This window comes from Kogia breviceps, chromosome 2 (assembly GCF_026419965.1).
Source record: "Kogia breviceps isolate mKogBre1 chromosome 2, mKogBre1 haplotype 1, whole genome shotgun sequence".
NCBI lineage: Eukaryota > Metazoa > Chordata > Mammalia > Artiodactyla > Physeteridae > Kogia > Kogia breviceps.
The window spans coordinates 169,193,725-169,212,215 of NC_081311.1; the positions used below are offsets into that span (position 1 = coordinate 169,193,725).

General features: G+C 38.4%; 1 protein-coding gene across 1 annotated transcript in view; it reads left to right on the plus strand.

The window, feature by feature from the left end:
* Window positions 1-18,078, plus strand: part of FAM117B (family with sequence similarity 117 member B) — an 83,094-nt gene extending 65,016 nt beyond the window's left edge. Inside the window, exons 5-8 of the mRNA XM_059053380.2 lie at window positions 6,486-6,629; window positions 8,232-8,457; window positions 10,972-11,092; window positions 17,115-18,078. Of these exons, the coding sequence (XP_058909363.1) occupies window positions 6,486-6,629; window positions 8,232-8,457; window positions 10,972-11,092; window positions 17,115-17,433 (810 nt within the window). The 3' untranslated portion in view covers window positions 17,434-18,078. The remainder of the gene's footprint in view (window positions 1-6,485; window positions 6,630-8,231; window positions 8,458-10,971; window positions 11,093-17,114) is intronic.
* The last annotated feature ends 413 nt before the right edge of the window (window positions 18,079-18,491 follow it).

Here is an 18,491-nt window from a genome sequence, read left to right on the forward strand (position 1 = left end):
CCTTAAGAAAGGTTTCTTTCCCTCCTTGACCCATCATGAACCAAAACATATTCTTAGCTTTACTCTTCCACTCTTATCCCTGCAGCAAGTACATATCTAATTGGAGAGGTTTTTTTTTTTTTAAGACTTTTGTTAGATTATACTTTGGGATTTTACTTCTGTTGCTACGGAAACAAGAGGGTGAGAATAGGTTTAAAAAAATTTTTTTTTCCTTCAAGGTGTTAGTGACAGGTCTTAGTGATATAAAAGACTGATGAGAAATAACCAGTTTCAATGACTCTCTTAGGCATTATTTCACTGAAGTTAAAAGTAAGAAAGTGAAGACCTTGGAATGAGAGTAGGGCAGAGGGTGAAGAATACAAGTTATTACAAGAATGGAGCAGAGTAGTGGCCTTTGCTGTTTGCCTTCCTCTTCCTGTCCTGTCCTTATCACAGTTCTGTCACAGGGTGAACCAGTGCTGGATTGCTGATGAGGCTTTCGGGAAGCAACGGAAGTTACTGGCTTTGTAGCACTAAGATGGAAGGATTGAAGAATAGGGTGTCTGAAAGGCAGCTGACAGGGCTGGTCAATACTCAGTTGACCTCACCTAAAATGGACATACCTAACTTTTGAGGGGTCCCTAAGTCATTTGTGGACTGCTTTTTAAAAGCTATTCTTCCCACCTTTCATCCATTTCAGCATATAGCTCTCTCTAGGCAAAGACCTAAGGAGACAATATTAGACAGAAAGAACATGATTCAGAATGATTCTGTTAGCTAGTAACTTTTCCTTTTGTTTTTCAATTATCATATAGTAAAATTGACTTTTTGGGGGGGTTGGCATACAGCTACATGAACTTTAATATGTGTATAGATTCATGTAACCATCTACCACAGTCAGGATACTGTGACACAGGATATTGTGTGAGAATAATTTCATCACCACCACTCCCCCCAAATTTCCTCATGCTATCCCTTTATACACACACACCCCTCCTTAACCTCTGTAATCACTGATTTGTTCTCCATCACTCTAGTGTTAAATCTTTTTGAGAATGTCCTATGAATGGAATCGCACAGTATGTAATCTTTAGAGACTGTCTTCTTTTACTCAGCAATAGTGCCTTTGTGTTTTATCCAAGTTGTGTATATCAATAGTTTGTTCCCTTTTATTGCTGAGGAGTTTTTGGAGATTATGAAGAAAATTGCTATAATCATTCCCTTGCAGAATTTTGAATAAACATAAATTTTCATTTTTGTAGGGAAAATGCTCAGGAATGGGATTGCTTGTTCATATAGTAATTGTATCTTGAACTTAACAGAAACTGTAAAACTTTTCCAGAATGGTTGTACCATTGTGCATTCCCAGGAGCAGTGTATGAGAATCTCATTTGCTCTGCTTTCTCATCAGCACTTGATATTGTCAGTATTTTTTATTTTAGCCATTCAAATAGATGTGTAGTGACATTGCATCTTGATATTAATTTGCATTACTCTAGTGAATATCTTTTCATATGGTTATTTGCCATCTGTATGTCATGTTTGGTGAAGTGTACATTCAAATATTTTGCCCATTTTTAAATTAGGCTGTTTGTTTTCTTATTACTGAGTTTTGAGAGATCTTTATATATTCTGAATACAGCTCCTTTATTGACTATGTGAGTTACAAATATTTTTTCCCAGTCTGAATTACTATTTCATTCTTTTGACAGTGTTGTTCATAGGGCAAAAGTTTTTTTAGAAAACAATTTTGAAGAAATTGTGTATCCTTCTTTTCCTTTTTCCCCAGCTTTATAGAAATATAATTGACATATAACATTGTATATTTAAGATATACAATGTGATGACTTTATATATATATATATATATATATATATATATATATATATATATATATATAGTGAAATTATTACCACAGTAAGATTAGTTAAGACACCCATCACCTCATGTAGTTACCTGTTTTTTCTTTTCTGGTGAGAACTTTTAAGATCTACTCTCTTAGCAACTTCCAGGTATATAATACTGTGTTGTTAACTATAGTCACCATGCTGTACATTAGATCCCCAGAACATATTCATCTTGTAATTGGAAGTTTGTATTCTTAACTGTTTTTACCCATTTCCTCCACCCATCTGCCCCTGGCAACCACCAATCTACTTCTGTTTCTATGAGTTTGGTTTATTTAAAAATTTTTTTAATTTATTTTTTGAGTTTTGTGTTTTTTTTTTTTTCCAGATTCCTCATATAAGTGAGAACACACAGTATTTGTCTGTCTGACTTATTACTTCACTTAGCATAATGCTCTCAAGGTCCATCCATGTTGTTGCAAATGGCAGGATTTCTTTTATAGCTGAATAATATTTCATCGTTTATGTGTGTACCACATTTTCTTTATCCATTCTTTCATCAACAGACACATAGGTCGTTTCCATGTCATAGTTATTGTAAATATTATAAATGCGGTAATGAACATGGAAGTGCAAATATTGTAAGGAGTAAAAATATTTTGCTGTTCAGTTTGACAATGTGAATCAAAATCCTGAAAATCTTTCTTGCATTTTGAGCCATTAGTCCTTCCGGGATTGTATCCTAAGGAAGTATTTACATATGTGTGCAAATACTCATCTAAGAGGATGTTTATGGCAGCATTTTTTTTTCCTTTTCTTTTTTTCTTTTTGGCTGGGCCATGTGGCTTGCAAAATCTTAGTTCCCTGACCAGGGATTGAACCCAAGCCGTCGGCACTGAAAGCACAGAGTCCTAACCACTGGACCGCCAGAGAATTGCCAGTATTTTTTTTTTGAATAGTGAAAAATTGGAAACTATTTGGCCAATAACAGGACACTGACTTCTTCATACACTCATACAATGAAATACTATGCAGCTATAAAAATGATTTGGTAATTAAGAGTTTTAAAGCATAGAAAGAAATAGGAATTAGGGAATTAGGAAGTAAAATTAGGGAAATAGGAAGTAAAAAAATAAGTTACAAAGCACAAGTTACTATCTATTTCTGGTTAAAAGTGTCTATGCACAGAAGAAAAGGGCTAGATAGAAGGATATTTATCAAATTAGTAGCAATCCCATTTATTTTTCTTTCTTCAGTGAATACTTATTACTTTTGCAATAAAGAAAACAATGCCAGTTAAAAATAGTGTCTCAGAGTAAAGTTTTTATGGCCATAGTCAAGTTCTCTCAAGCTACTGTATCTCAGGATTATGTTTAAGTAGTCTCTTTAGACTGTTGAAAACTAAAAATGAAGAATAAAACTAAGGGTGAATGTATCAGTCAGCTTGGGCTACCATAGTGAAATACCATAAGCTCAAGTGGCTTAAACAACAGAAATTAATTTTCTCATGGCTCTGGAGACTGGAAGTCCAAGATCAAGGTGCCAGCAGGGTTAGTGTCTGGTGTGAGATGTCCCCTTGGGCTGCAGATGTCTGCCCTCTCATTTGCTCAGGTGGCCTTTCCTTGGTGCATGTGTGTGGAGTGGGGAGAGGAAGGAGAGCACAAGTCAGTGAGCTCTCCTGCGTCTTTTCTTACAAGGACACCAATTCTGTTGGATCAGGGCCCCATTCTTATGACCTCATTTAACCTTAATTACTTCCTTACAGCCCCCATCTCCACATATAGCCACATTGGGGATTAGGGCTTCAATATGTGAATTTTAGGGGGATATAGATATTCAGTTCATAACACCAGCCGTGTCGAATAAGCATCACGTCTGTTCTAGATTCTATTAGGCAGTGGCAATAAGGAGATGAGTAAGGCATAGTTTCTCCTCTCAGGTTGGTTGTAGAAAAATAATCTAAAAGAAAAATATATCACCTCGATTTCTCTACCCAAGTATAGCATTTTACTCTAGACATTTTGGAAGAATAGTCTTTTTTGTGTGTGAAATATAAATGTGTGTGTGTGTGTTGCATATGTATATATTGGCTTTTGGTCAGATAATCTTTCAGAGATAAAGGAAGAGTGTTCTTTAACTCCACTTTTGTGAAATATTTGGGATAGATGAGACTTTGTTCCAATAGGTAGAACAGAAAATGTTGAGAAATTAGTTGCTTTTTTTCCCCTGAACAGTATTTGTGTTTGGGTGTTATTGGAGTATAGTTGATTTACACTGTTGTGTTAGTTTCAGGTGTACAGCAAGTGAATCAGTTATACGTATACATATATCCACTCTTTTTTTTTCAGATTCTTTTCCCATATAGGCAGTATTTATGTTTTTATTTGAAGAAAGAGGGAATCAAAAGAAATATGAGAGCTAAACCTTTGAAGACCTATATGAATAGTTTTAATCAAGTTTTACTCCCATGATTTTCTGTTTGTAAATTTGCAAAATAATTCTCCCATTCACCTTTTACAAATCTCATTGTTCTTATAGGCCACTCTTTGTTACTTCGAATTTATAGTTTAGCTGACGCGAGGTTATGTGAAATTTAAATTTTGTTAAGTATAGAGTGTCATTGAGTTCAGGTTTTATTTTCCAACCAGTACTTGATCTGTGATGCTGTTGTGCTTTAGCCACCTGCTAAGTTGGGTGGAGAGTTGTTACCACTCGTGGAATCTGAAGGTGTCTAACCAGGACAAGTTTTCAGAGAAAAGGAAGTAGACCAAGAGAATAGACATATTGACATGGCAAAGATTTCCTCAACAAACAGTTTTGGAAATGGTATATCAGTGCCCCAAAGATATACCATGTAGAGAATGACTCAAAGATGTGGACTTTGGGCTTCCCTGGTGGCGCAGCGGTTGAGAATCTGCCTGCTGATGCAGGGGACACGGGTTCGTGCCCTGGTCCAGGAAGATCCCACATGCCACGGAGCGGCTGGGCCCATGAGCCATGGCCACTGAGCCTGTGTATCCGGAGCCTGTGCTTCGCAACGGGAGAGACCACAACAGTGAGAGGCCCATGTACCACAAAAAAAATAAAAAATAAAAAATAAAAAATGTGGACTTGAAAAAAATTTAATTATATAAAATTTCTCTGTAGAACACCTATAGAATATCTAAACTTAAGATTTGTCATATTCCTTCCTTTGATAGTGGGTAATGAGACTAGAAGATGGGACAGAAAGAAGAGATGGAAGTGAAATGGAAATAAGTAATATGAGAAGCTTGAGGGTATGGGGAGAAGACTGGGGAACAGAAGGATTGAAAAGCGGGAAAGTTAGAAGATTCCATATGTAGAAGAAAATAAATGGTACTTGAAAAAATTTGTGAAAAGACAATAAAATAGGCAAAACACAAATACATAATAGGGAAAACACAAAATAAAAATTGTAACTGTTGTTTACTGAGGATCTATCCATTCTGGGCCAGGCACTGCACCCCTGTCCTCTCATTTCATTCTCAGAACCACTCTCTGAGGTGGAGTGCTGTGTTCTTATATTACACGTGAGGAAGGTGAGACTCGGGGCCAAATATAACTAAGCAATGAAGAAGTGCTGCCTCAGTACTCCAGATTGAAGCTTTCCCTTTGACTTTTTTTCTCGCAAATGTCTTGCTTTGGTTTCCCAGAATTGTTGTGTTGTGCTTTCTCTCTCTCTCTCTTTTTTTAAATTACAAAGGTGTGCAGGAATAAAAAAGGAGAAATACAGGTTTAACATTAAGTTCTGTGTCAGACAACAAGGTTATCAAATGAAACTAGTGGTAACTGATTAGAGGCCCTGTTACTACCTTTGTTTCCTTGCCTCCACTTTTCTCTGAGAGAGAGGTTTTCCAAAGAAACCTCCCTAAATGAAGGATGGATTAATCACATTTCTTTACCAGACAGCAGGACAATACAAGATGATCTTCTGGCACACTGCTGCTATGAACTTTGGCAGATACCTCGCAATTCTTGTTTCATATTTTATTTTGAGTATTTGTCAGGAAACCAAGTGACATCCTGTAATATAATCAGATATTTCTTTTCAAAAGTAATACTGTGCCAGTGGGAAATTAAAAAAAAAAAATTAGAGATAGGCTTTGGAACAAAACATATTAAAAGCATTACAATGACAGTACAAATAAATTTCACAGGAAGGTTATTCTGTAATCTTGCTACTGTGTATGGACTTTGGAAGTGATTTTATTTTTCCACAAAAATATTTTTTCTTTTATTTTTGATAAATTACTGTTTGTCATTTATTTCCTGGAATATATATAATTATGGCACTAGAGGACTTTAAAGTTATGTTCTGAAACCTGAACTCTGTTATAAAAGAATATCTGAGGTTAACATTTTTTTTAGTATTTTCCTTTATCTCTATTCCCTTTATAGTCCCTCATAGATGTGAATAAACTTCTGAAATTCTCCTTGATTGTCTGGGGTTTTGGCTTTAAATTATATTTCATGTATACCAAGGAGCAGGTTTGGTTATTCACAGTTTTTGTGAGGCCTATAAATTTTATTTTGATTTATTTTAGAGTTAACTATGTCAAATGTAAGTATGCTTCCATCTAGAGAACTTTAAGGTAGTATTAAGTGTATCTTCTCCCCCCTCCACCACTTTTTCTTAAGGCTCCTGTTCCAAAGAGTGCACTTATTCCAGTAATTCCCATCACCAAATCAACAGGCTCCCGGTTCCGGAATAGTGTGGAAGGATTGAATCAGGAGATTGAAATAATAATTAAAGAGACTGGGGAAAAGGAAGAACAACTTATAGTAAGTACTCTTGTATCTTAAAATCATTCTTATACATTAACTTTTCTAATTATTAAGAAAATTCACAGTTTTGGTTTCTGTATTTACATGGGTTTCTTCCTTGTTGAGGATGAAAATTTTCTCTTTTGAAAAACTTTGACCTTTGCAAGTGAATGAAAAGTTTTCATTTCTTTGCATCTCATAGAGACAACTGATGTGACTTAAATTTGGATCCTTGAACAGAAACTATTTTTTGTTTTTCTGTATTTAAAAGCCCCTAGACAGATGATATGCTTCTTATTGGCTATAACTCTATTTAACAGAAGTTTAGCTTATGAGTTTGTTGGGGAGGGAGGGATATGACATGGAATACTTTCTAAAGTATGAATCTACCTCTTGCTTATGTTAGTTACTGTTTGGTTGACTGTGTCATTGAAGCACGGTTCTGTTACCTATAATACACATAAGAATGTGTATTCTATTAACTATGACACGCATAAGAGTGGTTCATATATAAGACAGTGATAAAATTTCCTGTTTATATTTAAAACCATGTCACAGTATATTTAAGCTTTCATTCTTCAGTGAAAGAGGAATTGGGGAGTTTAAAGTAGTGTTTTATTGACACCTAAGATTCTCTCCCTGAAGATTACAGGTTGGTTTAGCTTAGAGAAAATGCAACTGCCCACACCCTCTCCTCCTTCCCTCCTCCACTGAATGACGGGGAGACTTTCTTTGATGTAATAAAGGTAAATGTACCAAAGGTATACAGGGAGCTGGTTTCCCTGCTGAGTGAGTCACACAAGCTTCCCTCTGAGTGTTCTTTTTGATTTCCCTGTATAATTAGCACTGCTGTGATTAAGCTTTCTCTCACTTAGGAAGGTTTCTTTGAAAACCCTGTTCTTGGAGGAAGTAGGCAGGAGGAGAAAGTAGCAGGGCCTGTCATCAAGTATGACTGGTTCACACAGTGAATAACCTTTTCTTCTAACGTGGAACCTAGAGTTAACACCTAGATTTCTCCTCTTTTATAATGGCCTGTTTTTTTTATAATTTTAAAAATAATAGCATATGATAAGTAATTCAGTGCAGTTCATTCTTCAGCAAGCACTGGCCACTCATGTGCCAGACCCTGAGAATACAGAGGCTCTGTTTGCCGCTCAGTGTCCAGCAGGGGACAGATGAAACGGGTGTCCCCACAGAGCAACACAGAGGCTTCTTTCTCGCGAGGGCTGATGAGAGGGTTTCTGACTTTTGAGTCTTCTGGAACAACAGGGGAAGGGTGACGTTAGGTGCGTTTCAAAATCAATGACAGGGACTTCCCTGGCGGTCTAGTGGTTAAGACTCCGTGCTTCCACTGCAGGGGGCGCAGGTTCAATCCCTGGTTGGGGAAGTAAGATCCCATGGGCCTTGCGGCACGGCCAAAAAATTAAAAAAAAAAAAAAAAAAAAAAAAATCCAGAATCCAAAACTTGAATTGCCATACACCAGCAACTATTTACATAGCATTTGCATTGTATTAGGGTATATAAGAAACCTAGAGATGATTTAAAGTGTACAGGAGGATGTGCATAGGTTATATGCAAAATCAATGAAAAATACTTAAGTTTTTAAAATTTTGTAACAGCCACAAGATATTCCAGACGGCCATCGTGCACCTCCGCCCCTTGTGCAGAGAAGCAGCAGCACGCGCAGTATCGACACGCAGACCCCCGGCGGGGCAGAGCGGGGGAGCAACAGCAGCAGCCGCTCCCAGTCTGTGTCCCCCACGTCCTTTCTCACTATCTCCAATGAGGGGAGCGAGGAGAGCCCTTGTTCGGCTGATGACCTGCTTGTTGATCCCAGGGATAAAGGTACATTGCAGGAGGAGTTTGCTACCAGATGATAAGTGAATACCGCCTGTTGTATCATGCATTCTGTTCATTTTCTAGCAGAGCGCACACGCTTAGGGCTACTAAGATAATTACTTTGAGATGTGTTCAAAACATAGATTTAAAATAATTGGGGTACAAAACAGTAGGTTTTACTGTGGTGCTCAGGTGATGGTCTAGTTGGGTAGGTTTAGGCTTTTGTTTGTACCTTTTTTTTTCCTTTTTTGCACTTACTAATACAAGCGCCTTATTAGTGAGAGACATTCGTTTGGTATAAATGAGATAAACATTTGTCCTGATAAGCATTTGTTCTCTATCACCTTAGTTGTCATGTTTTTACAATCTTACTACTTTTTAATTGAATGTGAAACCTTCAAGTTACAGTAGTGTGTTTTAGGATCTGTATTTGTGATATTTCTAATAAGAATTAAGCTGACTTATATCAATGCAAGATGAGTATTCCTGGCAAGCCTGGAGTAAAAGGTGGTGGTGGTGGGCTACTTATAGTATTGAACCACTTGCCCGACTCAGAAAGTAATTGGAGACATAGCACTTTGCATATTAGTTACTAATAATATTCTTACCTTTTAAAACAAATAGGATCTTTCATCTCTCTGTATCAGGGCAGTGTTTTTTTTTTTTTTTTTTTTAAGATGTTGGGGGTAGGAGTTTATTAATTAATTAATTTATTTTTGCTGTGTTGGGTCTTCGTTTCTGGGCAAGGACTTTCTCTAGTTGTGGCAAGTGGGGGCCACTCTTCATCGCGGTGCACGGGCCTCTCACTATTGCGGCCTCTCTTATTGCAGAACACAGGCTCCAGATGCACAGGCTCAGCGGCCATGGCTCACGGGCCTAGTTGCTCCATGGCATGTGGGATCCTCCCAGACCAGGGCTCGAACCCGTGTCCCCTGCATTAACAGGCAGATTCTCAACCACTGCGCCACCAGGGAAGCCCAGGGCAGTGTTTTTTTAGCCTAATCCTAGTTATTTCTTACATGAGCTTGAGAGCAATAATAAGATATTTATTGTTAAATACATTCTGTAGCTGAGTTTAGTAGTCATTCATTTAGAACTTTCTACTTGCAGTGTGTTGAATGTCCTGAAATGTTCCATGTCCAATGACAACTGGTCATTACTGCCAGTCACCTAAACTACTTAGACTGTAGCGAGTACAGAGGACATAAGATTTTCTGAAGAAGTCACTTCAGACAGTGGGCAGTTGTAAAATTTTATTATTTGGACCCTTTTTTGTCATCTTCTAGGTTAAATAAAACATGGCTATTCCAGACCAACACCCCAGACCAGTTAAATCACAACCCCTGGGGACAGGACACAGGCACTAGGTGTTTTTGGTGCCCCCAGGTGATTCACGTGCGCAGCAGTTTGACACCCACTGAACTAAATCCTTTGATTGGGCCATGTATTTCTTGTCAGGAGTCGGCATAATTACTTCTGATACTTATTGTGAAGATTAAAAGGGATAGTGAATGCAGCCCCTGGTACTTAGCGCTCAATCAGATGTACCCCTCTCCTCACAAACTAAACCATGGCTATTATAATCTGTCCCTTGATTTCCCATACTTTCTACTTTTACTTCAATAACATATAGGAACTCCATAAGTTTTGTCTCCTGCTGTATTTGACTTTAGGAGACTAGCAACTGGTTAGCTCCTCTGATTTCTTTTATGAAGAAGGGCTACAGTGCTACTGCCAGCAAGGAATTGTAGTTTAGTTGGCACAGTCAGACTCTACATTTAGGACACTTAGGGAACATGTCTAGAATTTCAAGTTAATATAATTGAAACTGGGGACATCAGCACTGGACAGGAATACCAGAGTCAAGAAGTGTTTGTTCCCTTTGGTAGGGTTAATTTAGAAAGATTTCAAAAACTTTGAGCCAGACTTTGAAGGAGGTTTTGGAAAATGTATGGAGAAGGACCTCTTAGGTATAGAGAAGTTTATAGGCAAAATAAAGTCTTTGGCATATAGTGTACATATGGATCTGGCTACCTGGAGCAGAGATTGTGACCAGAGGCTCTGCAGAGAAATCAAATAGAGAGATTCTGAGGGGCAGACCAAGAGTGAATGATAAGCAACCAGTGAAGAACCATTTCAGTTACTTGTCCTGGGAAGAATGGAAGTGGCATTTGAGCCCATATGTTGTGTACAGAATAGAAATATGGCAGCAGCATAGATCGATGTTCAGTGCTGAGGAGTAAGTGATGGTAGGTTAAATAATAACCTACCTAGGCTGTGGTGATGGTAAGTAGAAGAAAAATAAAAATCTCTTACTTGTTTATGCATTTATTTAACAAACATTATCTCCTCTTTACCAGGAATTGTGTTAGATAGTGGGGTGATTTGGATTAATGAAGCACTGTTCCTTACCCTCAAGTTGTTCATGGTGTAGGTGGAGGCCAAGAACAATCCAATACAGTATGACTCTGCACGTATGTGCTAGTGTTTCTCAGTAATCCAGCATGTTGTTTCTTGCAGATAATGGGAACAACTCTCCTTTGCCCAAATATGCAACCTCACCAAAACCTAACAACAGTTACATGTTCAAAAGGGAACCTCCTGAGGGCTGTGAGAGGGTCAAAGTCTTTGAGGAATGCTCGTAAGTATCCCCCACCACCCCTCCCCCCAAAAACTTTTATTATGAGAATTTTCAAATAGGCTGAAGAACAGTACAGTGACCACCCATAGATCCACCACTAGATCCTATAGTTAACATTTTGCTTAGTTTTTGCTGAACTGTTTGAAAGTAAGTTGCAGACATGACATTTAACCTCAAATACAGTTTAATATTCATTTCCTAAAAGTAACCACAGTAAAAGTAACCACTCCTACATAACCACAATACCATTGTCATACCAAAGAAAATTACAGTTATGCTTAATATGAACTAATATCCGGTTGTTATTCACATTTCCTCAGTTGTCCCCAACGTATCACCCGTGGTTAGTTTTGAACCTGTAAACAGTTGGCTCCACACATTGAGTTTAGCATTTTATTTGTTCAAGGTAGACCACGGATCTCAACACAAGGTGGGTTTCCTTCTTTCAAGGATCAAATTCCCTCCAGTTTTTAACTACTTTTAGTCTCCAGTTCTCTAAACAATTAAAAAAAAAAATTTTCCTGCCAACGTGGGGAAGAGAATCCTATTACTTTGCAGAAACATGTTCCTGTGATGAAGATCACGGAAGAAGCAGAATTTTAAATGGCGTCTGGTACCCTTGGTATGCGATCTTCTGTGCTCATATATTTCTGTTGGCTGGTACTCTAGTCAGGTACTCTTAGTTTTAAACTCAGAGTCTGCCCAGCAAGTATTGCAACGTTGTGTTTTCAGTAGCTATGGCCCCTTGCTTTGTAAGTGGTGGCTACAGGGTTGCACGTATGTATGAAACTGAGCAAATTAGCTGATGAACATTATTTGAGGAGAGGATGATGGTACTTATATAAACCTCACCTTCCAATCTCACTATCGCTGTAAGTCTGGAAGCTATCCTCTGGCTTTTTCTCACTATGAAACCAAAACTACAATGTGGAGATTGTTCAGCCTTGTCTGAATCACATAATGTATCTTTTTCTTCCATCATGAACATCTTAGAATCATTTTGAAATATGACATCCTTTTGTTCCTCTCTGTGCCGCTTCTGTCAGCGCTTCCTTTAACCTAAATTCTGAATAATTTTGCCACACAAAGAGCATTGTTTTTTAATCCCTTCACCTCCTCTACTAGGAGATCTCAGCTGTCAGTCTCCTATCTGCTTTTGTGACAGTAATTGAAAACTCCATTTTAGCAACTGCTTTTTTTTTCCACCATGTAAGTCTAAAAACTTGACTGGTGCCAGAGAATTTAAGCAGTATTTCTCCACATGTGTTTCATAGACTCTCTGCATCATAATCATCTGAGTTATTAGTTAAAACTGCAGATTCCCAGGTCCCATCCCAGGCCTAATGAGTAAAAATATGGACGTAGGTAGGACCTAGATTATGCATCTTTAAGAAACCTCATAGGATTTTTATGCTTGACTTGAAAATGCTGGCTTAGACTTTTTCATGAGAGTTCTTAAGAAATGGAGTCATTCTTTTAAGTAAAAATCAAATGGTCCACATGGAACCTTATGGAGTTGAAATCTTTGATTGACGTATTGGTAATTCAGATATGCCTAAGTGCAGAGAAATGGCTGATGGACTTAAAAAGCAGTTTGAATTTCTGTGTAAATGACTATGAGTGAATACTGGTTTTGTGGGTTGGTGTCCTGTGGTATCTGCCTTAGACTGTTACATTTGGAAAATTTCTCAATATCTGAACTGTATACATAAAACTATGTTATTTGTTTCTAAAGGGAAGGAAGAAAGGACGGGGTGTGTGTGTGGATGGATAGATAGATAGATCAAAGAAACGTAAGGTAAACCCTGACATATAAAATGTTTTATGGCACATCCATCTGTTATTAGGAGGTAAACCTAGTCTTTTTTAAATGCACATAGTTTATTATAAATTTTACTGATATAAAGGATGTGTAGCACATGGAAATGTATTCATTTTTAAATATCCTAATTATATTCCAAAAAGAAATTAACAGCAGTAACCCAATAGTGGATTTCTTAGAGGTAATTTTAACCTTCTATCAATAAAACAAGTTACTCAGAGTCTAAAAAATTGGTTTCTTTTTGCCCCAGTTATGTCATAATTAGAGCAAAAGTGGATGCACTAGCATTAAAGCAAGGGTAGATTATTGGTCCTAATTTTTAAATTTTAGCTTAATCATTCTTTAAAGGATACTTTTCTCTCCAAGTCTTAATTTTGGTTTAAAGGTAATAACTCTGACCTGAACCAGGGGTTGGAGTCAGTGAGAGGTTGATCTCTGGTTTTTAGAAATGTATATTTATTTACCTGAAAGAAAACAGGTAGTTGGATTTGGGCCCAGAAAGGGCAAGACCAGATTTTGCATTTCTTTTTTTTTCCCCATTGTGGCATGTGGGATCTTTCCTTGTGGTGCGAGGGCTTGTTTCTAGTTGTGGAATGAGGGCTCCAGAGCACGTGGGCTCAGTAGTTTGTGGCACGTGGGCTTAGTTGCCCTACGGCATGTGGGATCTTAGTTCCCCAGCCAGGGATTGAACCCACATCCCCTGCATTGGAAGGTGGATTCTTTACCACTGGACCACCAGGGAAGTCCCAGCAAGTCTTTTTTTTTTTTTTTTTTTGCAGTACACGGGCTTCTCACTGTTGTGGTGTCTCCCATTGCAGAGCACAGGCTCTGGACGCGCAGGCTCAGCGGCCATGGCTCACGGGCCCAGCCGCTCTGCGGCACAGGGGATTTTCCCGGACCGGGGCACGAACTTGTGTCCCCTGCATCAGCAGGCGGACTCTCAACCACTGCGCCACCAGGGAAGCCCAGCAAGTCCTTTTTAATGAAGTCACATATGCTGTTTCCTGATCCCAATTAATGAACTCCTTGACCTTAATTACCTTAGATTCCTTAGTTACCTTAGATATTTTGGCCTCTTTTCAATATAGAGATTAAAAAAAAAATATGACATAACCCCTTCTTTTCTTCCTTTCTTTCCGTCCCTCCCATTATAAGTAATTTGGAATCACCATTTCTTAGCTGCTAATTTATTCCTGAATTTAAAAAGAAAATACATAAGCCTTTAGAAAAAATACCAAAGAATTCCTTACGTCAGTATGAAAATACCTATAATAATTATCCATCCTGACCATCTGTTTCTCAGAAAGTCAGCTAGCAAGCAGTTATGTTTATTTTGAGATACAAACCTTTTAGAATAACTTCTTAAGGAAAAAGTAAAATATTTAAACTAGTTCTGAGGGTTTCTGTGTGTGTGTGTGTGTGTGTGTTTTGGCTTTTTGATATGTATGGTTCTTAAATTGAAGAAAACTTTCAAGTAGTATTAGTACCTGCAGCTTCTAGTAGCATAAGTATAATAGGTGGGTAATGAGTTTCTTGGGGAATCTCCTCCTCGAAGTTAAATGGAGTGAAAAATGATTCCTTTTGGTGGGTTGGGGTCATGACTGGAGGGGGTTGGTGATGCTTTTTTTTTTTTAAACTGTTAGTGTTCTGTTTCTTGATCTGGGTGCCAGCTAGACAAGTTGTTATTGTTTATGTTATTTTGTGTGAGATCTGTCATTAGTCTGTTTTCATGAAAGCAGAAAGGAAGTTAAACTGATTTTAGATTCTGTCATTAAAAAATGTCCAAGTCAGAAGTTTGTATCTCAGAAATGTGTGGTTTCATCTTTGAGATCCATTAGCAGCCATGTGTCTTAAGTGATTTTTAAGACAATTTTAAGACAATTTTTAAGACAATCTTTTTAATAAGATAACCTCAAACAATAAATTAATTAATTAAAAATCTAGGCCTCTGGGCTTCCGTGGTGGCACAGTGGTTGGGGGTCCGCCTGCCGATGCAGGGGACACAGGTTTGTGCCCCAGTCTGGGAGGATCCCACATGCCGCGGAGCGGCTGGGCCCATGAGCCGTGGCCGCTGAGCCTGCGCGTCCGGAGCCTGTGCTCCGCAACGGAAGAGGCCACAACAGTGAGAGTCCTGCGTACCACAAAAAAAAAAAAAAAAAAAAATCTAGGCTTCATTTGGAGGAGGGTATAAAAATTGATTAGTCCTTTTTTTCCTAATAATAAGAATGAAAGCTATCTTTAATAATTCTTTGAAAGAAAATACAAGCATTATTTAATTATAGAAACATAATCTCGGACTTCACTGGTGGTGCAGTGGTTAAGAATCGCCCTGCCAGTGCAGGGGACACAGGTTCGAGCCCTGGTCCAGGAAGATCCCACATGCCGTGGAGCAGCTAAGCCTGTGCACCACAACTACTGAGCCGGCGCTCTAGAGCCCACGAGCCACAACTACTGAGCCCATTTGCCAGAACTACTGAAGCCTGCGCGCCTAGAGCTTGTGCTCTGCAACAGAAGCCACCTCAGTGAGAAGCCCATGCTCAGCCACAGACCCAACACAGCCAAGAATAAATACATTTATTTAAAAAAAAAAGAAACATAATCTCAACTTCCTATCTTCTTTAAGGAATTGAAATCCATGCTGTCAGTAAAAACAGAGGGGTGTGTGCTCTTCTTATCATAATATATCCAAATACACATGTGGCCCTAGATGTACTCAAGTATTAAGTTTCCACTGTATCCAAGAAAGAACAATACACAAGAAAAACAAATTTAAACAATGTAATTTTTTTCTTAAATTATTATACTTGCCAAAGCTATCCATGGGTAGTATTCACTATTAATAAAGTATACCCACCCAAAGCAAAATATACCCACCCAAAAATGTTGTACTCGGAACTTTTTTTTTTTTTGCACCTACTTGCCAGATCTGTTGTTTATTCATTCTTTAAAACCCAGTTCAGATGTTTCTTCCTCTAGAAACTGCCTTCCTACCAAACTCCCCCTCTTTCTCTGTGCCACAGGTTATCCACTCCCTTGTTCTACCTCTAAACCTTTTACAAACCATTTTTATCACATCTGTCAGTCCCACCTGTGGGACTTCTCAAACTTTTTTGTGTTGTGGACACCTCTGGCAGTCCACTAAAGCTTATGGATCCTTTGATGTAATTCATAGCTTCTCTGAATAATGTTTTAAAAACAAATTAAAGATTATAAAGGAGACTAAAGATTTTGAAATACAGTCTGTCTCCAGTACCTCCCTCTTCCCAAGAACTGCATGTTTATCTCCTTGTAGATCATTTTGTCTTTGGGTCTCCAGAATCTAGTACAGACTTGGCACATTTGGATTTTTTTTTTCATTTCATTAGGAGAGATGAGAACTATACTTTGTCATATTGTATTACCTTTTCCCACCTGAATCTTGATTTATTTAGCTTCTTCCACTTGAATTTCTTTTTAATTTTATGTCACTTCCATGTTACTTTAACAGTTTAATTTTTTATATTTTCAGGGAATACCATTAACACTCGTATCCTTTTGCAACTCTTTGGGTTAATTTGCAGGAGCAACTAGGGACAGGGAAGGATTTGGCTTCAATATAAACTTTCAGAACAGAGGACTGTCATTAGTTTTATTTTGATTTTACATTTATGTTACGTTATTCAGAAAACCACCATGGCTATTAACTCAGAGAATTGTTTCAAAGAGATTTTTAAGCGCACTTGGAGAACTCGATGCCCACCTTAGTTTAGTCACGCAGTGGTGGAACTCAGTAAAAGATAGACAATGTATGTCATTAATTTCCTTGCCTTTTCCCTTCAAAATAGTGCAGACTTTGGAAAAATCATAGTGGAACATATTTTTGTCTTTAAACAGCTAGAATATCTTTTGCTTTCGGAAATTCTTTATTCAAATCGGCTATCTTAGATCTTCACTTAGATGTCTGAGCATCCTATGTGGTGCCCGGGGCTCACCAGGGAACTGAAAGCAGCAACAAAATCTGATGTCCTTCCAGCATTCTGAGATAAATAATTTGGATCATGTGTCCTTGGTCAATAGCATTTGAAGCTTTGGACATACCTTGAGTTTTGTTTTCCTTTTTTGTGTCTGTAAGTTATTACTTTTTTAAAAAAAAAAAAGAAAAGAAAAGAACTCCTCATGTTCTGTGACTTAAAAGTATTGGGTTGTTTATTCTATGTCTAGGCCAAAACAACTTCACGAAATCCCGGCCTTTTACTGCCCTGACAAAAACAAGGTGAATTTCATTCCTAAAAGCGGCTCTGCTTTCTGCCTCGTCAGCATCCTTAAGCCACTCCTCCCCACACCAGATCTTACCCTCAAGGGCTCTGGCCACAGTCTGACAGTCACCACTGGCATGACAACCACTCTTCTGCAGCCTATTGCTGTGGCCTCCCTGTCTACAAACACAGAGCAAGACCGAGTCTCTCGAGGAACGAGTACAGTCCCACCACCAGCCTCTCTCCTCCCACCACCAGAACCCATTGAGGAAGCTGAAGGATAGGCCCCAGTGCTGTGAGGCCTCTGTTCTGGGCAACTGAGAATCTCCTCGATCCCTTGGCAGTGATGGCATCGTGTGCTCCCAGTTGGCTGTGTTGTGCTCCAGCATTTCCACGCTGACGTGTCACAGTGCGGCTTCTGGAAGATAGCAGCCCCTCTGATGGCTCTGCTCACTCCTGAAGGGCAGCCCTCAGTGCTTAGCCTGCTTTTTCTTAAAGCACCAGTTGAAAGAAGAAAAAGGTTTCATTCTTTCCTTTTGGAGGGCTGATATCACATTGTTTTTGCTTTCAAATTAGACTTCTTTGAAAAAAACAAAAAACTGATCCCTGCAAACATGATTCTTGAAGGGATACGTGAATGATGCTGCAAGAACCATCTTTTATATGAAAATGACTATTTTATAATACCAATGTTACGTTTTCTGAAAACATAGCAAACAGGATGTTCAGACGATTCTTTGGCCCCTGTTTCTTGTTTCCCTTTCTAGATGTGTGCTTTTCTCAGCTGTTTTCAGCTTTGGGACCAAAGGGATTGTTGACATTTTCCTAGCAATCTTAATCTCATGACTGTGTTCTTCTCCCAAACAAGAATTGATAGGTAAATGCATTGAACAAGTATATATAAAAGAAATAAAAAAGCAATATTAGTACATTATGTGATTTATGTTTTTTGATGTCAGAAGTTTGTGCTTTGGGTGAAATACTTGTAAAACTGCTGTTTTCCTCACTACTCCTGTACACATTTCACCATGTGGTCAGAAAAACTATAATCTGGAGACAAGTGCTTTAATATGTTCTCACCCATCATTGGAACTTGGTTTAAAAGTCAGTGAGCCAAAAGGAAACTAACTACCCAGTGTCGACTGCTAGCCCAGTGTCGACTGCTAGCTGGGAGTAAGGAGCCCCTTGGGTTTTCTGCTCAATATTTATCACATGATCTCCTTTCTTTCCCACAGGTGTCGTTCTACCTTTAACCGTCACTGTATCATAGCCCCAAGAGATCCTAAAATGGCTGTGCATGGATTTCCTCCTTTGCTTTTGTGATGTTGTTGTCTTGTGGATT